Here is a 25,566-nt window from a genome sequence, read left to right as displayed (position 1 = left end):
CATCACCCAGCTCTGCTTCCGCTAGCCGGAAGCCAAAGGGCTTCTTCCTCGCAGCCGTCCTTCCCCAGGCCAGCGGAGGGATACTCCAGACGCCCCTTTCCGGCCAGAAGACCCTCCCGCTTCCTTGTCTCGCCTGTTCCCACGGCTGGAGCTGCACGCCCGCTAGGCGGAGCCCTGCGCAGACGCGACGGCGCTGAGCCGCGAGGAGGCAGCGGCGCCTGCTGGCTCCCTCCCTGCTGGCAGGCCGCTCACGTGAGCCGGAGCGCAGCTGTTACCTGGGAGGAGAGGCCGCCGCCGCCGCCTGCTCGCCCTCACGCAGACGGAGCTGCAGGCGGAGAGAAGCCCGAAGGGAGCAAGCGGCAAGGTGAGGTCTCTCTCTCTCTCTCTCTCTCTCTCTTTCTCTCTCTCTCTCTCTCTCTCGCGCTCCGGGGGCGTCTCTTTTTGGGGGTTTGCTCGTCTTCGGCAGCCACTGTTCGTCGACTGAGGGAGGCAGCGGCGGCGCTTGCCAAGGTCTCTCCCATCGCAGCGAGGCGGCCTCAAGGGCGCACCTGGAGGTCCCGGCAGGTGCGCTGCCGCCGCCTCCGCCGTCTGCATGGGGAGCCGCGGCCCGGGCTCGCCGAGGATGCGCCCTTTCTTCTGCTCGCCGGCCTCTCTTTTTCGCAGGTGCAGCCATCGGGGATTCTGCAAAGAGGCAGGTCACCTCCTGGCTTTCCCATCCTCCCCCTCATGCACATACACACAAACGCTTTCCCTCTCCTCCAACCCAGAAATCAGGAGAACGAGCTCTAGCAGGGGTGCCAACTTGAATAAAATAGGGGGGGGGGGGGCCGGCTCAGGTAAACCCCACCCTGCATAAGGGATCACAAGATACGGCTCGCACACCCTATTTGAATGGCAATGCCCATCCATTTTGCGGGGCCCCTCAATATTTAACTGGGGGCCCAAAGGGACGTTGGCCCCTAGGAGTTGGCTCCTATGAGCTCTAGGGCCAGGACTCCCCCCCCCCCGGCAGAACTCACCAGAACTGAGTTTCGGCACCTCTCAGGTGGGTGCCCTTGCCATTTTAAGAGAATGAGGTGAGTTCCAGCACCTTTTCCAAAATAAATAGCACTGCCTAGGGCTACTTCTCTCTTGCCCCTCCTTGATCTTTGCACTTGATGACTCATCGCTGGGCTCCTCTCTCCGCTGCATGTGTTAGTGGCCTCCCCCTGGTCAGCTCTTCACTGGATGGGAAGAGCCTCCACCTCACCCCAGACCTCCCTTTCACCTTTTGCCCCTGGGTGTGTAGCTTCCTGCCTGGGGGAACAGTCTTAATTCACTCAGGCTTTGGGTGTATAACTGAAGGGCAGATGCATGATGCTGAGATGCTGTAGTGTAGTGGAGCTGTATCTGTAGAGATGCTTGCAGGGTGGAAATGTAGGCTTGCTAGCTGTAGTAACTCCGTTGCTGCTAAGTTCCTGAGCTGTTTTAACTGCCCGTTGCCCCAGTGTCTTTCTGCCCTTCTGGCATTTCCCATCCATCTTCTGTGACCTTAGATCAGTTCCACTGCTTCTTCCTGTGGTTTTCTGGCAATTCCTATCTCATTTACAAAGGTTTAACAGGTGATGTCTATCTAGAATCTAGTGTGAAGTATAATATGGCTGCCTGCTATATATAGTCTAGCCTTTGTGCTTCATCTGACTCATTGAAATCATTTCTACAAACTTGCTTTTCATTGTGGCCCCTGGCTCCTTCCTATTTAAATATGAGCGTGGGCACAGATTGCAAGTAGTAAAGTGAGATTTTGCTGCTAATCATGGTTTTCTTTTCTAAAATTGTGAATACTGGAACATGAACTGAAAGTAGGTTTATTACTGCCTGGTGGGGTTTTTTGTTTTTAATAATTGCAAGAAATGCACCTGCTCAGGTGGTCTCTTTGGGACTTTAATTCAAAAGTTCTTCAAGGCTAAAGTACTGGGCTTTACTGAAATGTTTTCTCCCTCTGTCCACTGTTTGATCTACTTACATAAAATAACAAGCTTTTAGTTCAAGGTTATGGTTTTGAAATGGCATTGTGGGTTTTGGAGATTCACGTGCATCTTCCTTTTCACAAAATGGGGTTTTCTGGTTATTTTTAGATCTTCATGATCTGTAGTTTAAAGCACTATTGGCCTTTGTGTAGCTGTGCTGCCCTGTAAGGCAAGACCTTGATATTTTAGTGGGTTTCTAGACTGACCCCTGAACTACTCAGCTGCATAGGCCCAGTGGGCTACCTCTGTATAAGTGCCTGTAGTAGTGCCCATTATACTTTCCTTCTCAGTTAGATTCTATGAGTGTGTTCACCTGGATGTGTCCTTGACCTCTGATAGTCATAGTGCCCTTTGCTTGCCTGGATAGAGGACAACATGGGTGTGTGTAGAAGCTAGCCTACTAGCTCCACCCACTTTTGCCTCTGGCCCCGCCCATCACTGGCATGTAAAATAAGGGAATGTGGCTTTCAGTATACAGTGGTACCTTGGTTTAAGAACAGCTTAGTTTATGAACAACTTGGATTAAGAACGCTGCAAACCCAGAAGTAGGTGTTTTGGTTTGTGAACTTTGCCTTGGAATAAGAACATGTTTCGCTTCCTGTTGAGTGTGTTCCATTTGTAAATTGAGTCCCCCACTGCTATGGGAAAGCATGCCTTGTTTTAGAACGCTTTGGTTTAAGAACAGACTTCCAGAACAGATTAAGTTTGTAAACCAAGGTACCACTGTAATTATTTCTGGTGGCTCATATGGAGAAGATCCTTTCTGGAATCGGCACCAGATTTAGGGTGGTGTGGGTGGTTTATCTGCCCAGGGTGCCGAGCCAAGGGGGTGCATAATAATAATAAATTTTAACAACCTGATATTTATGCAGGTACCCACTGAGAAGAGACATTAAAAAGCAAGTGTACCAAAATGAAGTTTGTGTGTGTGTGTGTGTGTGTGTGAAAATAAGAAATATTTAAAGGGGAGAGGTGCCAAATTTTGCCTTTGCTTAGGGCACCATATTACCAAAGTCCACCCTGCTAGAATTATTGCAGAGCTGCTGCTAGATTCTTTCCACACTGTATTTTTATCAGGAGGGTAACAATGCTTATATTCTATAAACGCCTTTCACTAATGTATCCAAAAATTGTTCATCCTGCCTTTTTTTTTGCAGCAGTGGCTTGTATGCAGCTTGTGATAGAGGAATCGCCCCATGTATTATTCCATAGCCATAATTTTTCAGCTAAATTACAGTTAATAAATGTTGTTGGTACCACAGTGATCAAGGTTTTGCAGGTGTGTATCCTATGGCATGTGTTGCGTTGTTATCACGCAGTGGCATCGCTCCACGGAGGTCTCATTGAGACACAATCTGCTGAAGGCTACTGAGGTATAGCATTCTGGTAGAGATTATTGCCAGACCCCTGGTGAGTTGGCTATGCATGAGAAAACTTTGTTTCTACTTTACAAGAACTCATGAGGGTTCATCAACTCCTGGTTGTGTGAACCTCTTGTTTGAGCCAGTGGCATCATGGGAGGTGAGGGGGTGTAGACTTTCTCCAAAGCATTTTTACCCCCCCCCCCAAAAAAAATGCCTCTCGGAACATCTTATGTATGTTTAACAAAGGGGGGGGGGGAAATAGTGGCGGGGATAGAAAAGGGTAGAGGTAAACTCAGGCACCAATCATTAAATAGTAGTCCTTCTAATGGCCAGCTAGAAGGGGATGGGGGAGCCAATTATAGCTGTCTCCCAGCAGAGCCAATGGGATGACCCTGATTCCCATCACTTCCTCTGTTGCAGTCTGGCGGAATTGCTTGCTGCACTTTGTGAGTCATACACTGGGATGACTGGCCTATATATGCAAATAAAAATCTGCAGCTGAATTGTTGAACATCTGGAATTCGAACAGATTATTTTTAAAAGCCTTTTTGTTGCTGCTCCTCATGTATAAAATAAAATGCCATATTTTTTCCTCTATAAGACGCCCCCTTTTTGGGGGGACTCAGATTTAAGGAAATGGGGGGAGATATATCTGTGTATAAGAGGCCCCCCCTAATTTCTGACATTATTTTTTAGGGGGAAAACCTGGTCTTATACACGGAAAAATATGGTAAGATTAGAAGTCAGACTCTTCTTGTCTGCTGCAGGTCATCTAGTGATCTAGCAAACGAAGGTAAATTATCTTTTGCTTCTCCCTAATCTGAAGAATAGTGAGAACTCCATGTCTGACCCCACTATCACAGAGCATTGCAAACCTCTTGAACTCAGACCATTGGGAACTGTAGAAGCATTTGGTTGCCCAGCAACATCTCTTTTGCAGTTCAAATGTAGCATTTCAAAGTGTGTAAGACTGAGACAAGCCATGGCTTAGCACAGATGTACGGGCTCTTGGAATGGAGATTACAGACATTTTGCTCTTGTGAGCTAGGTCTATCTTAGCTAACATGTCTTCTGAACGCAGGCTTGTGATTTGCCTTGAACTTTAAACAAAGAGCAGACATTGGTTACAGCTCATTATTTATCTGGAGCAAAACAAACCATGAGCCCAGGTTCATAAAGCTTGCTAAGCCAAACCATGGTTTAGCTTGCCGCAACACACCAGAGGTGGAGCAGAGCTCCCAGGGAGACTTACCTAACACCTTCATTGCATATCTCCAGGCAGAAACGTTCCTCTTTCTCTCAGGCCTGTGGCTAATTAAACAATCTACAGTGGTTCCCGGGGTTACATACGCTTCAGGTTACATATGCTTCAGGTTACAGACTCTGCTAACCCAGAAATAGTACCTTGGGTTAAGAACTTTGCTTCAAGATGAGAACAGAAATCGTGCTCCGGCGGCGCGGCAGCAGCAGGAGGCCCCATTAGCTAAAGTGTTGCTTCAGGTTAAGAACAGTTTCAGGTTAAGAACGGACCTCCGGAACGAATTAAGTACTTAACCCGAGATACCACTGTATAGCCTTTTAAACTGGTGTGTGTGTTGTTGTTTGTTATTATGTTATGTATTTTTGTGTTTTTATACTGTAAATTACCCTGTGATCCTCAAATGAAGGGTGGTATATAAATTTAATGAAAAAATAAAATAAATAATAACAAAAGTGGGTGTGGCTTAGCGCAGACGCGGGCAGAGAGAAAGTTTCAGCCACTGTGCAATATTATTTGTGTGACATTCATTTATTAGAGCAGAGACTTGTTTTGCATATTGTAGCAAATCCTGACGCCGTTTGATAGATAGGAATGTGATTAATGTGACTGCCATCCTGCTGGTACAAAATGTTGGGTTTTTTTGTTGTTTTTGCAAAAAGTTGCAGAATCCAGTCAGCTCCCACTCCTCTGCAGATCTCAACGGCTGATGTGTCGCATGAAATAGCAATTACCGCTGCGAAATATACTAGCTATATTTACCGCCTTGAGGGTGAACTAAACTAATTGGAATACAGATTTGAAATAAATTAACAATATATATATCTCTCTCCAGTCTCCTGATTTCATTTTGCTCACCTATTTATTTCATTTGTAGCCTGCATCGTCCCAGAGGCATCAATACAAGTTTCTTAATTACCATGAGTGCTGCTGCATATTTCCATTACCATGGCACTCCTCCACTGGCATAAGTGGAATAAGCAAACCAGGAAGCATAGGCACAAACTTGAACAAAATATTGGGGGGAGGGCTGCTCCCTGCACTTCTGCCCCCCCCCTGCACTTCTGTGGATCGCACCTTCCTCTGCTGCACAAAACTGGGCACAGGCCTCCGCTTCCTCCCACCCACTTGCCTCTCACCCCCCCACAAGAAGTTTCTGCCCCCCTCGCCTGCTCACCTCTCCTACCGGCCTGCCTCTTCTGCCTGCCTGCCTGCATGTGGCTGTCCAAGGGAGGGAGGGAGGAAAATGCCAACCTGCGGAAAATATTGGGGGGCAGCCCCCCTAAATATTTTATTGGGGGGCGAAGGGACCAGGGCCCTATAGTGTTGGCACCTATGCCAGGAAGGATATTGTATATGAACTGAGGATTGTGGTATGTTGCTACTTAACAAGCCCATGATCTGATCTGTAAGCCACACGACTAAAGGTTGGCTAATAGCCATGGCTTCTAAAGGAGAAATGGACCGCAAAACCCTGTCTTGGGTATAATGGGAAGCCAAGGCTACCTGGTTTGTTGATCCCACTTATACCAGAAGAGAATTGGCAGTGTTTAGGCAGCATGAGTATGCTATTGATTGGTTCACAGGAAGTCAGAAACTCTTGACTTACCATCAGCGTGTAAGCATCATTGGAACTACAGTGGTGCCTTGGGTTACAAACACTTCGAGGTACAGACTCTGCTAACCCAGAAGTTGTATCTCGGGTTAAGAACTTTACCTCAGGATGAGAACAGAAATAACACGGTGGCAGCGGGAGGCCCCATTAGCTAAAGTGGTACCTCAGGTTAAGAACGGTTGCAGGTTAAGAACAGACCTCTGGAACGAATTAAGTTCATAATCAGAGGTACTACTGTAGAATGTTGTAACCTAAGATTCTGTAGCCTTTTTTTCTTCCTCTCTCCCAGTTCCTTTTCCCTTTTGTTATGCCCTTTTAGCATGAGGTCAGGGACTGTTTTATGGCTGACATTTGTAAACTGTTCTGTAAGTCTTTTTGACTGACAAGGGAAAATTCCCCCCTTCCTTAAATTATACTGGGTGAGACTGTAGCCCCATCCAAAGTTTTGCACTGTTTCTGGAAGATGCTCGGGTATAGGGGCTGTAGTGTATTTGCAGGGGAGCTTCAGTGTACTGCTGAAGAGCTGCCACATTTCTGCGTGGCCTTGAAATTCAAAGATGGTGCAGCTGCTTGATATTGGAGGTAAGGTAAAGGGACCCCTGACCATTAAGTCCAGTCACGGATGACTCTGGGGTTGTGGCGCTCATCTCACTTTATTGGCCGAGGGAGCTGGCGTACAGCTTCCGGGCCATGTGGCCAGCATGACTAAGCCGCTTCTGGCGAACCAGAGCAGTCATGGAAACGCTGTTTACCTTCCCTCCAGAGCGGTACCTATTTATCTACTTGCACTTTGATGTGCTTTCGAACTGCTAGGTGGGCAGGAGCTGGGACTGAGCAATGGGAGCTCACCCTGTTGCAGGGATTCAAACCACCAACCTTCTGATCAGCAAGCCCGAGGCTCTGAGGTTTAGACCACAGCGCCTTTTTATGCAGTTCCCAGAGGATTCCTGACTATCTCTGCATTGGGTCACCCTATAGTGAGAGTGGAGCTGAAGAATGGTGAGCGTGGCAGAGTTGGTAGAGCATGAGATTCTTAACCTTAGGGTCGTGGGTTTGAGCCCCGTGTTGGACAAAAGATAGATGTATTGCAGGGACTAGATGACCCTTGTGGTCCCTTCCGACTCTACAGTTCTGTGATTCTATCTGAATCGGGGCCTGTGTATTTACAAAGATAGTTGATATGTATTACTGTGCACAAGAAGATCCCTTTAGAATGTGGAGATTCTGAATTTCTCTTCTAGAGCATTTGGGGTTGGCAACCATAGATGCATTAAGAATTCAAGTCACTTTGAAATATTCATATTTAATAAAGAAAATGGTAACCCAGTCGTACTATTTATACTTGCATTTTGCCTGAAGGGGAATGTAAAAGGTAGCAGAGCTGTGATTTATTGTTTCATCATGCAGGCTTTTCTCCCAGCAGAAATGCTCCCACCTGCCTTAAGTTCTTTTAATAGGAAAAATGAGTCTCCTTTGAACAAATGCTTTCCTGCAAAGCTTATGCCTTTTGCCACTGCTCAAGAAACATGAACAGAGGATACTGATAAGGAAAAAAAACCTTCCGTATAACCCAAGCCATTTATACCAGCATATGGTTCTTAACTAATTAGTCTAGGTTTGTTTTGAATATGCATGCCTGAATGTTCCCCAACGTGTAGCAGGTAGTAAGGAGCAACTCGAGGTTGTTTCATGGAAACAAAGGGCACCAAATTAGAAAAGCAAGTGGAAAAAGTGTTTAAAGACCACCCTCCCATTCAGTCCAGTAAGCAATTGTTCACATTGCAAAGCAAGATTGGCTTTTCCCACACTTGGTTGGGCTTTTTGTGGGCTGTTTCCTAGTGACTGTATTTGCAGCAGAAGCTAATGGCTCTAGCCATCTGAAACAAAAGGCAATTTGGTAGACAAAACCCCAGCTCTCCTACCCACCTCCTCAGCTTGCAATCTCATTGTTTCGGCGCAAACCATTGCAAAGTATTGACCTATTTCCCGGGCTAAAAATGTGTGCTGATTTTACCAGCCCTGCCTGCACATCTTTCAGCGTATAATGGAAGCAGACTAAACACACTCTAATTAAAAGTCATTAGAGCTGAGAATTAGACACTTTTAATATACATATGAACAACTTAAGAAGCAGCATGAGGAGTTGTTGACTTGCCAAGTCTCGCAGCGTACCTTGTGCTCGTCACAAGTCAGAGAATGCAGCCTTGCATTGATGCAGATATGTGTATAAAGGAAAGAAAGAAAAATAAAAGTTTGCTTCCCACAGTAGCAGTCCTCAGTTCATGCTATGGCTGGCAAGCCACAAGTCCCAGAGACAGCCCTGAGTATCTGTGCAGATGAGCTCTTGACGGCGGTTCTTATTTTAATAAATAAATAATTCCCCCCCCCCCCCATTTAGGCTCACTGAAATGTCTTACAAAGAATTCATTTTACATGTTAATCAAAGCTATTTACTCTTCGGCATGCCAGCCTATTTTAAGCACATTGGCATAGTAACTGAAAAGGCATTAGCTGCACAAACAGCAGCAAAAATAGCAGCACACAGCCAAATTCCCTTGAGATTAATTTTCATCAAGAAGCACTAGACGGTGAGAAATCACTTGAAAGTTGTCACTTCAGGTAGCCGCAAGGGAATTGGATATTGCATTCTGACCATTGTCTTGTCTGATAAGATCTATATCAAAGCAACCTGCTAAAATTGTGTCTTGGAGCTAATTAACTGTGCATGAATAATACAGTTCAGCTCTCCTGGGATTTTTGAAAGATGTATCAGTCTCCTCATTCTGTGGATTTATGCCTTTTGAGACAAGGGATATAATCGCAAGCAGCATGCCCATCAAGCTTTTAAAAAGTGAGTGATGCTTTGTATTGTACACAATGAACAGTTTGTGGCTGGGGAAACACAGCTTCTCTAGCTGTTGCAATAACACTAGAGGAATCAGCATCCATCCCAGTGGTGAATGTCATAGTCCGCATCCTTGCTGTGTGAGCTGAGGCCATTTTTATTTATGTTGGATCAGAGGCTGGAAGCTTGCTCTGTGATGGCACTAGCTCATAGAGCAAATTCTATTAAATAGCATGGCCAACGCAAGGAACTTGGTAAGGATTCCTCTCTCTCCCCCCCCCCAACTTAATGTGTCACTGAAATGTAAAAGTGCATCAAATAATTGGTGATGTTGGAATATAGTTAAACGCTGAATTGTGCGTAGGGTTGTGTTTGTGTGAAGACAATGAAGAGGGCAACCTATTTGGTCAAAGGCCCACTTTGAATATCATGCCAGGCTAAACTTAGAGCCCCCAAAATGTGTTTTTTTGCTAACAGACACGAGCAAATAAGTTGGAACTCCATTTCTGCTTTCAGATTCCTTTTGCTCAGCATTCTGACTACAGTCATACCTCGGGATAAATATGCTTCAGGATAAGTCTTTTCGGGTTGCGCTCCGCGGCGACCCGGAAGTAACGGAGCGCGTTACTTCCGGGTTTTACTGCTTGCGCATACGCAGGCTGTCAAAATGATGTCATGCACATGCTCGGAAGCGGCGAAACGCGACAAGCACAGACGCTCAGTCGCATCTTTTGTTGTATTCAGGATGCGAATGGGGCTCCGGAACGGATCCTGTTCGCATCCCGAGGTACCACTGTATAGTGTAGTAACCTTCAGAGGCAGAGATTGGACAGAATTATGTTTCCGGCCCACCTGCTAAACATTAAGATCTGCCTCAAAGGCTGCCTCTCAGACGCTGCCATCTGAGGCAAGGCAGGACACCCTCCGTGGTGGCACCCCAACTTTTGAATCGTCTCCTCAGGGATGCCCGCCTTACAGTTCATTAGATACCTTTTTGGCTACTGGTGAATACATTTTTATTCATTCAGGCTTTTATTGATTTTTTAAAACATGGCTTTTATTTTGCTTGCTTTACTTTTGTTTCGTTTTTAATTGTATTAGTACCAATTTGAATACTGGCTCAAATTAATGTAATTGCTCTGAGATGCTTTGAAGTGTGATAGATAAATAACCGGTTGCCCTTTCAGACATTATACCAAACTATGGTTTGCAGCCCACTTTGACCCAAAGTGTCTTATTCTTGTTCTCTTTTATTTACTATTAAAGACATTGTTATAAACCATCTTTCTGGGACACAGCCTATTCAAGGCAGCTTCCAACAATACAGAAGGCATAATAAAATTTAAACCCAAAAATACAAGCATTAATAAATAATAGTATCCAGTGATAAAATCAAAACCCAGCCCAGAAAAATCCTAAAACTTCAGGAACAGTTAAAGATAGAACGCCATCAAAAATACCAACACCCCAATTGCAGTCTTTAAATGATGAGAACATAGCAACAAATGGGTATGTTTTTGAGGATTTCAATCATTAAGCATGATTTTTTGCCACAAGTTTGGAGTTCTCAGGTTCCACCACCAATGGCAGCTGGTTGCAAATCATGATTTGACATGATGTGTGAACTGAGCCAAAATATTGGTCCAGAGTTTTGTGGCAGTTGGTCACTAATAGCACAAGATGTGTCAGGTATTCTCCAATTATTTAAGACAATTCTCTGTTGAGGAAGTTAAGACAGTAAAAGAACTAACACACAGCTTTCTGCTAATGTATATCCAATTAGGGCTGCAGACGTTAATTAATGGAAACAAGTAGACTTAAGTGCATTAAAGCTTCAGTCAGTTAATTGGTGGGGCTGAGATTATAAGGGAGCACCAGTTATTTTTCCAAGTAACCTTGTCTCAGGTGTGGCAGGTACTTAAAAATCCTTGCCTATCTCTCTGCTAAAACATTTGAGTTAGGAAGTACATTTTACCTGGCTATACTGTACCTGGCTATAGTTGTTTGTAAGAGAAAATAATCTATTTTAATTATTAAAGCAGATCCAACTATTCTTTCCACTAATTCTTCCATCATTCTCCTTTCACACTCAAAAGACTTTGTTTACTGAGCTGCAGTAAGTCTATTTTGGATGACTTTCTTTCATTAAAATGGGATTATTTAGCTGGTGAGACAAGAATAGCAACCAGACAAATGCCAGTTTGGTCAAGTTAACCAATTTGGGGAGAGTCTGTAGCTCAGTGGGAGAGCAAATCCTTTGTGTATCTTGGAGATCCCATGTTTAATCCTGGCATCACCACTTAAAAGAATCAGGTGATGGGAAAGGCCTTTCTCTGCCTAATACCCCAAAGAGCTGCTTGTCAGACAGCAAATGCAATACTGGGGTAGCTGTACGGCTGGCCCTATCATTAGGCATGGTGAAGAGATAATGTGTCTTGTAAAGAGGCGGAAAATTGTTCTTTCTTATTCTGTTTTTGCTGCCAGCAGGGGTGATTTTGGGATTTTCTGCCTCAGGGGTCAAAATAACTTGATCAACCTTGGGCACAATGCCCTGTGAGAAAGGCTCGATTTTACTGCATCGCTTCAGGCAGCAAAATGTTTTGGACCAGCCCTGGTTAAATGGAGAAATAAAATGGCCTGGAATAAGGCAGTTTCTTATGATCCTAAAATATCCCTTTTTCTCTAGGATGGCTCTGGCACCTCCCAGTTACTGTTTTGTTGCGTTCCCACCACACACTAAAGATGGCCTTGTAGTCATTGGGAAAAATTCTGCACGGCCCAGGGACGAGGTACAGGAAATAGTTTATTTTGCTGCTGCTACTCATGATCCAGGATGCAAAGTTGAGGTAAACAGCTTTATTTTGTACTTAATTTGTGGGTTTGACAAAGGGCATGTTTGTCAGATGTGACATATAGACTCTCACGGTCAATATTGTAAAATGGCATGTTGCTCTGTTCTCTTTCTCCTGTTCTCACCTTTGGATCCATTTACCTGATGGTGAAAATTTATACATCAATTGAAAGCAGGAATCTTAAAATGAGCCTGCTGTCTTTGGCTCACAAATACCTTGGAGTTATCCAAGTCACTTTCCTTTTGTTTTCATAATGAAGAGCACTGACCATTCTTTTTCCCCCTGTATTTTGAATCCAGGCACTGCCAGTCTAACAGCAGCTGGGTCAAATTGCAGTTTATACAACAAAGACTTTAGTCAGAAAAATGGCATATTCTGCTTTCTGATGAACGATTATTTCAGAATCTACAGAAACAGAGATACACATACTCTTGCTTTTCTGCTCCCCTTATGAAGTCCCCCCCCCTTTTTTAAGGACTGACATATTTTTGAACATACAGTATATGCTTTTATTAGAGAACCTGCTTATCATAACCAGCTGCGTATTTGATATAAAACATCTGTCATAAAATCAAATGGATTTTTCTCTTCTAGTGCTAGAAATTCATGCATCGCTCCTCTACCAGTACATGTTGAAATCCAATGGAAAGTGACATGTTTGCCTGTATTTTATTTTTGTCCGGTATCTTTTGTGTATTCATGGTCAGTTTTGCAGCTAGAATTGGGTAACCTTTGGGGCTGGTGAGAGATCCTTTGGGATACACTAAAACGAGTTTGTAAGTTGCCACTTACCTGTGGCAAGTAAAAATCTTTCTGTGGTGACATGTCAATATGATAACACTGTACTTTCTATGGAGAAATGTAATCTGATTTAGTGAGGTCTTGTCTCCCTCTCCCCCACTGTAGTGCACATACATTGAGATTGACCAGGTGCCCAAGACCAACGCTGTTGCTCTGAGCAGACCTTCCTGGCTTTGGGGGGCAGAAATGGGGGCAAATGAACATGGAGTCTTCATTACCAATGAAGCCATTATCACCAAAGAACCAGCCTCAGAAACTGAAGCTCTCTTAGGAATGGATCTTGTCAGGTGGGTGATCAGGGTGGATGAAAATCAATGATTTTTTTTTTAAAGGATTTAAAAAAAACAATTTAAATCTGTTTCTTTTTATATTTAAATGGGATTTTTAAAATAAAATTCTTTTGGAGTAAAAATCTTTCTAAATATAGTTTTCTGTTTAAGTTACATTGTAGTCCAAAGGCTATTCATCAGGAAATAAGGATTTGTTTTAAGTTTTTCATGTGTGCTAAAAGTCAGTCTAAGGTTTTTTTTAATTGTTTAATCGCATCAGTTAACAAACATGGATACATATGCTATAATGTTATTCTTTTAGTTCAATAAATTGTTACTAAGGAAATGATTATTTTTTCCCTTCCAATAACGTACAGCAGAAAAGTTGTCCAAATATAAACAGTTAACTTATTAAACCTCACAGTAATTTCATAATGATCAGTATATGTATTTCTGATAGCATAACCAAATCAGTAAAAACTGTAAAAACTACTCTGAAAATTTATTATTCCAAAAATGAAACCTTCATCTGGTTGTAAGTATTAAGGTTATACCAGCAAGAATGAGTCTTTCTGTAAAAAAAATTGTTTAAATCAAGTCTTACCAACTAGTGATTTAAATGGGTTTGATTTAAATCAAATCCACCCCGTGGGTGATTAACAACAACATGGTGGATGGGTTGTGTAGCCTGATAAGTGTTCTGAGCAATGAATCAGCTGTACGAAATAGCAGAAAATCAAACCCTCCTCTTGGTAACATCACCGTTTTGGTCCACATATGGAAAAACACTGTGCGCTTTTACACATGAAGTACAATGCAAGTGTTTCTTTTCATCTTTAATACATGAACTGCCATGTCTCTGTGCCTTTTAGCATTGTATGTGATGTATCCTTTGGTCTTGAAACTCTGGGAATGGCGAGCACGGTACACAAATTTTAAAGTAATAATTGGGCACTCCTATTTAAAAAAATGGATCTGCCAAGATGCAAAAAGTCGGAATACAACCTAATGTGCTTTTAAAAGCAGCAGTTGCTTTGTAAATCTGTACAGCCCATGAGCTTCATTTTAGTCTTCATTTTCAAAACAGCCTACTGTGACTTAGAATTCTTGCTTGTGTGCTTCAAGGCGGGGAGGTGGGGGACCGGGGACTCTGGAATAATTAAATCATTGTCAGGCATACTGCATCTCATGCATTCCAATGGAAAGCCATTTGCCGTTGACTCAAGTGCTGACGAATGAGCTCCAGAAAATCGTTTTATTCTAGCCCAGCTTGATTGACATGGTTCCTCTGGCCAGTCTTGTTTGTATAGTACAGCGAGATTAGCTTAATGTCAGTAAGAACTATTATGGCTGGAAAAGAGATACTAAGAAGGAAAGGGTGGAAAAGAAATGAGATTGGCTTCCATGCTAGAAAATTCAATAGGGCTATAGGCTGTTGTTGGAGCTAATTATTATTATTATTATTATTATTATTATTATTTTATTATTATTATTATTATTATTATTATTATTATTATTTATTTATATGCCGCCCATCTGATTGGGTTGCCCCAGTCACTCTGGGCAGTTCCTGACAAAATATTAAAAACACAGTAAACCATCAGCCATTAAAAACTTCCCAGAACAGGGCTGCCTTCAGATGTCTTCTGAAAGTCAAATAGTTGTTTATCTGTTTGACATCTGACAAGCTGTCAAGCAAGACTGCTAAGCAAGCTGATTGGGTCTGCCTGATTCTCTCTTTTTGCATGAATTCTCCCCGTTGCAAGCAGTTCTCAAGCGTGCAGGTCTTATAACTGTCCTTGCAAGATTTGAATCCTCCTTTGGGAAAACACAGTTGTATCCCGTTCAGTTTAGTTAGAAGATCAATTCATCACATGACTGATTAGAAGTATATTTAATAAGCTGGGTTTTTTGTACATTAAGCTCCTCTTTTCCATTCTTCAATCAATGTAGATTTCCACGCTGGAATCTTCTTTTATCTGCCCACTTTGTTATGAACAGGAGGCACTTTTATTATTCACAAATCCATTTTGCTTTTCGAACTTAAAAACAGCAGGAGACTGGCAGTCACTGACTTTAATGGGAATAAATCGGCTTATATCCAAATACTCCAGCATGAATGGGTTCTGGGATTAATTCCCTAATGGCAACAGCAGGCTAATACTAATCAAAATTATGGGTGTTTGAAATGTAACTTTCTAATAAGAGTTTGCTTTGGTCCTTACTAAAGGAGCTAATTTTAATTAGGTTATAAAAGGCAGGGTGAGGTATAATAATGCTAATAATAATTTATACCCCACCCATCTGGCTGGGTTTCCCCAGCTACTCTGGATGGCTTCCAACCAAATATTAAAAACACAATACAGCATTGGTTCCCTGTAACTTCACTTCTCACAGGGAGGGAACCGCCAGAAGGCCCTCGGTGCTGGACCTCAGTGTCCGGGCTGAATGATGGGGGTGGAGACACTCCTTCAGGTATACAGGGCCGAGGTTAAGTTATGACCATCAGAAGTTCCAGTTCCCTTATTTCACCCTGTGACAATTCCTCTGAATTTTTCAGCTACGTAGGAATGTTATCTGCTAACATTCTGTTTTGATTTAGTAAATTGGTGGTGGGACAGGGCAAAATGGAGCACGTAGACATCTCAAGTCCCTTTTCCTGCCCTAAAGAATATACAGGCACAGTTAAAAAACCAACTACACCCCACAGTGGACCACTGGTTCATTTTGAATAAAAAAATCCTGTTCCATGTCACAGCAGGACGCTATGATGAAAATGAAAACTATTGCCCATTTCAAACCATTTTAATGATACAGTTGTGACAACTGTCCTCAGGCTACTACAAAATAAATCTTCCCTAATAGCCTGCAGAGCCAACAGGACAACCCTGTCAAAGGCTTAGTCCACTGAATACTACTACTACTACTACTACTACTACTACTATTACTACTACTAAATAAATAATACAGTGTTGTATGTTCTTGTATGTTAGTGCTTTACTACATATCTTAGTGTTCATGAACTAAGTGTGGTAATGGGATGCAAATATTTTAAACTAAATTGATTGTTCCGGTAGGGATAATGATGACGTGGGTGGTGCTGTGGTCTAAACCACTGAGCTTCTTGAACTTGCCGATCAGAAGGTTGGCAGTTCGGATCCCTGCGACAGGGTGAGCTCCCGCTGCTCTGTCCCTGCTCCTGCCAACCTAGCAGTTCGAAAGTACGCCAGTGCAAGTAGATAAATAGGTACCGCTGCGGCGGGAAGGTAAACGGTGTTTCTGTGCGCTCTGGTTTCCATTACGGTGTCCCGTTGCACCAGAAGCAGTTTAGTCATGCTGGCCACATGGCCCAGAAACTGTGGACAAAGGCCAGCTCCCTCGGCCTGAAAGCGAGATGAGCACCACACCCCATAGTTGCCTTTGACTGGACTTAACCGTCCAGGGGTCCTTTACCTTTACCTTTTAATGGGGCTTTGGGAGTCGGGTTCATGATTGCTAAACCAAATGATGATCTTATTCTAGATTTTGTTTTATCACTTGTCAGGCTGGTAAGCTTGCTTTGACATGGCCTTCCATTGTTGCTGTAGTTGAGTTGCTTCTTCCCCACCTCCTTTGGTTCCCTCCCCAGGCTTGGTCTAGAAAGGGGTGGAACAGCTAAAGAAGCCTTGGATGTCATTGTCTCTCTGTTGGAAGAGCATGGCCAAGGAGGCAATTATTACGAAGATGGGAGTGTATGCCATGCTTTCCAGACTGCGTATCTGATAGTGGACAGAAAAGAAGCTTGGGTCTTGGAGACTGTTGGGAAACACTGGGCAGCAGAGAACATTACAGGTCCGTTGTAATTTTTATCCCAACCTGCTATTTATGAGGAAGCAATTGAGTACATGAACATTTGCCATGGCGATGATGAGTTGTTCATGAATGAATTTCCTATTTCCATTTAATGTTTGTTCCTGCTTTCTAGATTGTAATGGTAGTATGTCATTTAAAGCAGGTTTTGTGTTGTTGTTTTTAATTGTCAACCTTAAGGACAATTTCTGGAAGTTTCTAACATATTGGCTTGGTTGAATTTTATGTCAGGATTCAGAAAGCTTTTTCTGCATTAGGAAATCTGTTTCTGCCTGTATGGCGTTTGTTTTTCTCACTCAAGCAGAAATAACAGTTGATTGACCAAAGATCTTTTCTATCTGCAGGTCTTGTTCTCCCATTCAAGGTTAATTGTGCACATTACTTTCACATCTATCCCTTGAAATTGTGGCTCTCTGACTTGCTGACATTTTCATGTCAGCTTCAGATTGTCGCTGACATTCACTGAACCTTTAAAATGGTGCACCATCAAATTTAAGTCTCCCACGCGCAAATTTGTTCCGGCTTGTAAGTGTACATAGAAATCATTTTTAAGTTTTAAGACAAATTGTGCAGCTGGCCTTATCCAAACCCTTTTTTTGCTCAGTTCTTCGTATACTCTCGTGCTCATATGGAGCCTCTACAGCAGGCTTCTTCAAACTCAGCCCTCCAGATGTTTTTGAGACTACAGTTCCCATCATCCCTGACCACTGGTCCTGTTAGCTAGGGATCATGGGAGTTGTAGGCCAAAACATCTGGAGGGCTGCTGGTTGGGGGTGCCTGTTTTAATGGATGGCACTTTTTTGCGCACACAGTAATGTGAGCACTTCCACTGAAAGGAAGGTGGACTTGCTCTGTTTGCACATAGGACTGTATCTGATCATAGTCCTTGGCCAGCATGCTAACAGGGCAATCCTCATCATGCCTACTCAGAAACAAGTCTTGTGGAATTCAGTGGGGCTCACTTATAGGTAAGTGTGGATAGGATTGCTGCATTGATCTCCAGTTTAAAATGATCGTGCGGCAGCTGTTGGGAAAGACCTCTAGTTGAGACCCTTGGAGAGCTACCTCCAGTCAGAATAGACAATACTTGGTTTGATGGACAAATACTCTGACTTCCTATAAATAAGGCAGCTTTCTGCATTCCTGTGACACCACAGGTGTAAGGTAGACTTCATATTTTGCTCTCGAGTCCATTTTTCTAGTACGTAGTAGCATTCTCAGCAACTAGTAAGTTAATTTTGGTGACACTATATGGTCTTATACCGAAAGAGACAAGTGTTCTCTTGTATCTGTCCTAGAAAAGGGAAATAATAATAATAATAATAATAATAATAATAATGTTATTATTTATACCCCGCCCATCTGGCTGGGCTTCTCCAGCCACTCTGCGTGGCTTCCAACCAAATATTAAAATACAGTAATACATCAAACATTAAAAGCTTCCCTAAACAGGGCTGCCTTCAGATGTCTACTAAAAGTTTGGTGGTAGTTGTTCTCTTTGACATCTGGTGGGAGGGCGTTCCACAGGGCGGGCGCCACTACCGAGAAGGCCCTCTGCCTGGTTCCCTATAACTTGGCTTCTCGCAGTGAGGGAACCGCCAGAAGGCCCTCGGCGCTGGACCTCAGTGTCCAGGTAGAATGATGGGGGTGGAGATGCTCCTTCAGATATACTGGACCGAGGCCATTTAGGGTTTTAAAGGTCAGCACCAACACTTTGAATTGTGCTCGGAAACGTACCGGGAGTCAATGTAGGTCTTTCAAGACCGGCGTTATGTGGTCTCTGCAGCCGCTCCCAGTCACCAGTCTAGCTGCCACCTTCTGGATTAGTTGTAGTTTCCGGGTCACCTTCAAAGGTAGCCCCATGTAGAGCGCATTGCAGTAGTCCAAGCTGGAGATAACCAGAGCATGTGCTACTCTGGCGAGGCAGTCTGCGGGCAGATAGGGTCTCAGCCTGCGTACCAGATGGAGCTGGTAAACAGCTGCCCTGGACACAGAATTGACCTGTGCCTCAGCCCAAAGATATGTCTTAGAAAAGCGATATGCACCAATTATTTGGACTGCACCAACACAGATACATGTTGGTAATTATTTCTGTAGGTTTCCCTTGTGAGTTTGTTGCACAGAGGTGGTCCTTGTCTCTTTTAAGATCCCTTTGGGGGCGGTTGGGAAGATAACTACTGCACTTTCCTGCTCCACTGGGTAGAAGGAAGACCTCATGCTGCATTGAATGATCATCTCTGCATCATGAAAGGCAGTGTGTTGGTTCACAGAGCTAATGGGCTTACGGATGGAGAGGAGCTACTTCTTTCCTGCTCTTGTCCCCTACATTAGCATATTGCATTTGAAGCGAACTATGTTAGTTCCAGTTGAAATAAATAAAACTTCAGCTCAACTAAGTCATGACTAACTTGGCTCATTGACTTAGTCTGGATCCAGGCCTCTGTCTTTTGTAAGACTGACGATCAGGTGTGATGATGCCTGATTCACTCTGCACATTATTTACAAATAATCCTCAAAAGTATTTGACTGGGAATGGTGATCCCAACGGAAATGAATTTTGCCACCCGCTTTTCGTGATCTCTGCATGCCTAATTGATTGATATTGCACGATGTAAAATAGATTCAGCTTAAATTTGCATTTAATGAATGATAATAGAATAAATGATTTTTTTTTTCATAGAGGGAGTCAAGTGCATTTGCAACCAGCTTTCCTTAACTACAAAGATTGATGCAGAGCATCCTGAGCTTAGAAGTTATGCGGAAAGTCAAGGGTGGTGGACTGCAGATACAGAGTTCAACTTTACTCAAGTATTTTCTCAGGCTGATAACCATTCAGATTGCTGTTTGGGGAAGGAGAGCCTAGAGAAGCAAGAAGGTACGTAGAAAATCCACCACTACTCCACTTTTGATACATGAGTTTGTAGCCAAAAGCATGAACTGAGTTTTGAACATTTCACTTCTGTTGGTAAGATTATGCATTTCCTTTTTTGGAAGGAAAACGTCATATAGACCTTGAGTGTATTCTGTGTATAAGTGATGCTTTAGAGATGCATGTTCTTGTAAGCGAGAGAGACTTGGAGATCTTTGGCTGCCTTTCAGCCAAGAGACCTATGGAAGCATCAGTGCCTCTGATGGTGTAAATGTTAGCAAAACTTTGATCACTTATTAACATTTAGAGATCCTCCCCCCCCCCTTTTATGGGATTAACCAGTTTGAGTTACAGACTGAGAAGGGACCCAACCATTGAATCCAACCCTCTGCCCAGTGGAGGAGCAGCAGTGTAGGATAGACCTAAATTTATTACCCTGTTAATGCCTCTGTTTTGATATTTTTCCAGGCGCTATCACTGTGGAAATGATGATTGACATCTTGCGGGATAAGTCTGGTGGTATATGTGTGGATTCAGAGTCTTTTCTTACTACATCAAGCATGGTGTCCGTATTACCTCAGAATCTTAGTTCCCCATGCATCCATTATTTTACCGGCACACCAGATCCATCAAGGTATATTGGAGAAAGTGCCTGGCAGGCTGCCAGTACTTTTTCAAGCCTCAAAAATTAATTTCTAGTTTTGCATTTTAAAAACTTATTTATCGGGCTGATTCCACGTTGTTTACTGATGCAAAGTTAATCGATGCAGGGAAGCAATCAAAGGGTCTCTTCTTTGCCTAAATCCATTTCTGCAATCGCTGCCCTCAGTCTAGATAAGGCAGGTTGGGAAGGCAAAACGGCAAACAAGTCAGCTGATATAATAATAATAATAATAATAACAACAATTTATTATTTATACCCCGCCCATCTGGCTGGGTTTCCCCAGCCACTCTGGGCGGCTTCCAACAAAACACTAAAATACAATAATCTATTAAACATTAAAAGCTTCCCTAAACAGGGCTGCCTTTAGATGTCTTCTAAAAGTTTGGTAGTTATTTTTCTCTTTGACATCTGGTGGGAGGGCGTTCCACAGGGTGGGTGCCACTACTGAGAAGGCCATCTGACCTACGGCAGAACCTACTTCAGTTTTAACATGGCAACCCTATTAGCCTGTTTCATCCTGCCTTTGACTAAGTACGTAGAAGCTACGTTGACTCAGCAGAAATTCCTACAGTGGCTCCTGCTGCATCTGGGCTATTTATTGTTTTCCTAGCTACCATTTTGAGCCTGAGAGCTAGAGCTGCATTGTGTTTTTAACTGCATCAGCATTTATTCACACTCTGCTAATCCATTTGCTGTAAACTGCATGCAAAATAGTTCATCAAGATCTCTCTTCTGCCAGTCCTTTCCTACTTCTCCCCTCCATCGGAATATTAGCACTGAGACATCTTTGAATGTTTACTTCTGCTGTTTAGAGAGTTTTACCTAAAAATCTATAGGTCATAAGGCTTGTTCCTTAAGTGTGGATAAGACCTCTAACAGGAGAGAATACTGGATCATATATTGAATAGGCTGGTAAGTTTCCCTAAGAAAAGTAAATGTGAATGTAGTGGATCATTTTTGGTCATGCGCCTAACTTCACTCAAGACTATTTAAGAGCATCGGTGTAAAGTGAAGCACTTTTGAGTCGCCATATCCTTTGTTTTCCATCAATGCAATTCTTTGGATCATTCTTGTCATTTTCAGAACAAGGGTTTACAGCTCTTCTACTGACTGCAGTTGATGAGAACCTCAATTTACTCTCTAAAGTATTTGGGGGAAATAGCAGCCATTTTGCAATTCCTGATGAAAAGATCAATAATTCTTCATTAGCATTCCATACAGTAGGTCTTACCCTTTAATCCTCCTTGTGGCATTTATTGCTTGTTCAAAGTCCCGCCTTCAATAATGGAAGGGAGATTCTGAGTAGAAGCAAACCCCTTTAATGTAATATCTTCCATAAATGAAAGGGATGAAAAGCAAAGGATAAGCAGAAAGCAGTACAGTTAATTTAACTTGCTTGCTTTCCTTCTCAAGGAAAGCTGCATTTTATTATTCGGAAGGAGATTTGCTGTTATTCCAGTTTCCTGGTCTTCCCTTTTTGGTGCAATTTATTCGTATTAAAAAAAATTCTCCTCAAAGCTAGAGAAGTGAAAATGTATGCAAATCTATCTAAAAAGTTTTAGCACTTCGAAAGCAAATGTCAGTGAATCCCAAATGCTGGTTCTTCCCTTTTTAATGAAAGCGTGTTACAGATCTCATCTAAAATATCTTAATGGAGCCCCAGAGTAAAGGAGACAAAGAAGATTTGAACATACCAATTTGTACAGGCATTTCTTAAAAACAGCATCACTGTCTTGTAAATGTTGCTAAACACATTGTGCATCTATTCTAATTTTTAAGAACAGCTCTGTGCAGAATATTTCAGGATTAAAATAATATATATTTGCTGAGCTATTCTTCATGGCATAGACTGGCTTATTCTCTAACAATCAAAGGAAAGAGAAGTCCTAATCTGCAAACAGTTAGAAGGAACTGATTTAGTAAATATGTTTAAAAGTAAGTGTAGTCTGTTTTATGGCTTTTGTCTCTGTGTTACTGTTAATGCCTCTTTTCAGATGGCCCAGTTATTTTGTGCAACACATCGAAGTTTGTGTGATAATTTTTCTTTTCTTTCTGTTTTTAAAACAAGCTGAGCAAACTGCTAAGTGATAATATAAAATGTAGCCTTAGCTAACAATTGGTGATTCCTCTGATCTCTTTCAGGTCCATATTTAAACCTTTTATCTTCGTTGATAATGTAAAATTAGTATCAAAAGTACAGTCACCCATTTTTGGTAGTGATGATCCTGTGAAAAAAACCCCTCGGTTCCAGGAGAAGCCAGACCGTAGACACGAGTTGTACAAAGCACACGAGTGGGCGCGATCTGTCATGGAGAATGAGCAGGTAAACCAGCACTCTGAAAATACACCAGTGAAAATTAAAAAAATGAAGATCTGGGGAAATTACATGTTGTGTTCTGTTTCGTTCCTCCTGAGCCCTTGAAATCCAGTCAAATACCCTTTTAGGTCACTGTAAACTTTAAAAAGAGAGGATATTTCATATCTGAGCAACAAGTACAAAATCTCCATCACCTCAAAATAACCTTGCCTGTGGAAAATCCACACCTGAAATATTTTTAACCTTCTTTCCCTCCTAAAGTAATTTCGTTGTCCCCGAAGGGGGCAATGACAATAAAGATATTATTATTATTATTATTATTATTATTATTATTATTATTAAAGTGCTAGTTTTCTGTGCGCAGAATTCTCCCCCCCCCCCCGGCACACAGATGCACTTAAAGGCATCATTCAGTCCTCTTGCATTTTGTAGCGCTACACAATTCAGGAACTGCTGTGGCACGTGCTCTTTCTGAAAATGTAGTTCAGCTCTAAATGTATTGCATTGAACTATTATCACACTGCTCAGCGATATAAAAACATGTAGTAGTCAAATTGCATACTGGGAAGCAACAACTCCTAATGCAAGGTAAGCAGCAGAGCTGACGAAATTCCAGTGTTAGATACATCTAAAAACCTGGACATGGAAGAAATACTTGACTCCAAGAACTGCATGAGCAAGACCCCGGCAAAGATGGGGAGCCTGATATTCGTCCCTTCAGATGTTGCATCACCCGTAAACAGTGGCCATGTTGGTAGGGCTTGATGGGAGTTGAAAGCCAACAATATCTGAGGGCCCACAGCTCCCAATCCCTGCCCTAGGGGAAGGGATTTCAAAAATAGGGCTATGTATCTGGTCAGCACCCACCTTACGTCTGATGAAGAAGGGGCAGAGCAAGCCCTTAGGAATAACATGATGCTTGGGCAGGTTCATGCAAGAGGAGGTGGTCTTTTTGACATTTCAGTTCTTTAATGCTTGCATTCGAATTTCCAGATGCCCGAGTGATCGGGCACCTCTTGGATTTCTCAAAAGAAGTTAAGGGGGGGTCCCAAAGGAATGGTGCAGCTGTTGCAATTTGATATTTTGTTGAAAGGCCCGTTGGCTGTTGGGAAATAAGTTTCTTCGGGAAGTTTAGGAGGAAGTACTTGTAGCTTAGGTCTGGAAGACAGCCAGTGCAGTAGTCTTGAGGGTTAAACCATTATCTGTTGAAAACTGAAATTGATAATCTGCCAGTTTGACAAAGTGTACAGTGTAAGTGAATGAGTTTCCTTTCCAGCAATACATAAATTAGTTGTAATGGATCCAGCAAGAAAGTCATATGAGGAAGCTTTATTCCAAATCTCATTCCAGCTATCTGGCAAGCTCATTTTCCAAGTATAGATCCTTAATATGGGTGAAATGGCATCATCCATACCCAAGTGGCATTGGTGAGGGGGACCCTCAAAGGTTTGCAGGTAGTACAAAAGATGCTTCGGAAAAAATAAATCCAAAAAAGGGAAGGAAAGCCCCAAACAGCTAGAGCATGGAAGGCAGACTGGACATTGTGGCGGGGCAAGTATCGTGCAATAAAGGCACTGTTGTCTGACAAGGAATCCTCTACACCGCAACATTTTGTTGCAGTCCCACTTGTTGTATGAAGCAAAAATGGCCTCTAAGCTCTTTTTAAAGTCCAGTAAATGTTACCATTCTTCTTAAGGCACATTCTTGTTCGTCCTTTTTCCCTCAGTACTGATAAACTTTGAGGGTGATAAACATAGGAGCCTGTGGTTCTCTCCCACAGAATTGGCTGTGATAAGCCTTGCCTACATGGTTGAGGGACGTTAAACATTTACCCTAGTGCTGCTGGACTGACCCACAGAAAAAACACCACCTAGAGTTATAGTGTAATGTTTAAAGATCTCCTTCCTCGAATCTTAAACTCACATACTCCATCCTTCATTGCAGAGAGAAAGGAATATGTAAACTAGGCTGTTTGTTTTTATTTCAACATGATCTCTGGGCAAAAGCATCCTTTTTTCCGGAACTGGTATTTCTAAATAAACTCAACAGAGGTACTGCTGTGGTTTGACTGTTGTGCTATGTTTGTGCAACGGCACAGCAGATAAAGCCCCTAAGTTCTCCCTGAACTTAACACATGGATTCACATACAAGTTTTGAGATGATTCTGTTGGATCAAGCTTTCAGACACTTCATAGGCGTTTCATGCTGGCCATTGATTTTTGTAGGAAAAAGGAGAGAAGTTGAGAAGAACCATGTTAGACCTCGAAAAGCAAGGCTTGGACGCAATGGAGAGCATCATTACCAGCTCGGAAGTTCTTGATCCTTCTGAAGTAGAGGACCTTTTCTATGACTGTGTTGATACAGAAATTAAGTTCTTCAAGTGAAGTGAGTCCTTTTTATATCCTCATACCAATAACTACTTTTTTTAGAAATATAAGTTGGCTTCAATGTTTAGTCCAGTCTCTTTGTATCTCGCTCCCAAATCTGCAATTGCGAATAAGAACCCGACGTTTTATGGGTTGTGGTTATTTTGCAAAGTCTCCTAATGGATTTGGATATTCCCACCCTGCATTTAAACTTGCATTTGTAATTAACAGTGAATATTAAAGCTTTGCTTTTTCTCATTTCAGTGACCATAGACACCTTTAGCCTTCACATAAGAAGACCATAAAGCTCTTCAGGCCTTGAAAGATATTCTCGCCATATTGCCGAATTTTTGGAGGAAATTTCCCCCTTTTTAGAGAAAAGTTCCTTTGTAGCTGTATCCAATTAACACATTCCTTTCCCCCCTTTTATTTCCCTCCTGTGTTGTCCTGTGTGTGTTATGGAAAGAGGGCCTTCACTGACGGTGTGC

The 25,566-nt window shown here is 42.6% G+C and overlaps 1 protein-coding gene across 1 annotated transcript; it reads left to right on the top strand.

Annotated features, from left to right (window-relative positions):
- Window positions 1-357: 357 nt before the first annotated feature.
- On the top strand, window positions 358-25,566 carry SCRN1 (secernin 1). Its single transcript, XM_080974966.1, has 9 exons — window positions 358-364; window positions 11,778-11,937; window positions 12,850-13,031; window positions 16,642-16,844; window positions 19,543-19,737; window positions 20,200-20,365; window positions 22,538-22,718; window positions 24,938-25,097; window positions 25,343-25,566. Exons 2-8 carry the CDS (start codon window positions 11,779-11,781, stop codon window positions 25,094-25,096), a joined length of 1,245 nt encoding a protein of 414 aa, XP_080831092.1. The 5' UTR covers window positions 358-364; window position 11,778; the 3' UTR covers window position 25,097; window positions 25,343-25,566.

This window comes from Podarcis pityusensis (genome assembly GCF_964106645.2).
Source record: "Podarcis pityusensis genome assembly, chromosome: 12".
Classification (NCBI taxonomy): Eukaryota; Metazoa; Chordata; class Lepidosauria; order Squamata; family Lacertidae; genus Podarcis; species Podarcis pityusensis.
The sequence above is the reverse complement of the archived record's forward strand: the minus strand, read 5'-3'. Positions and strand labels throughout refer to the sequence as shown.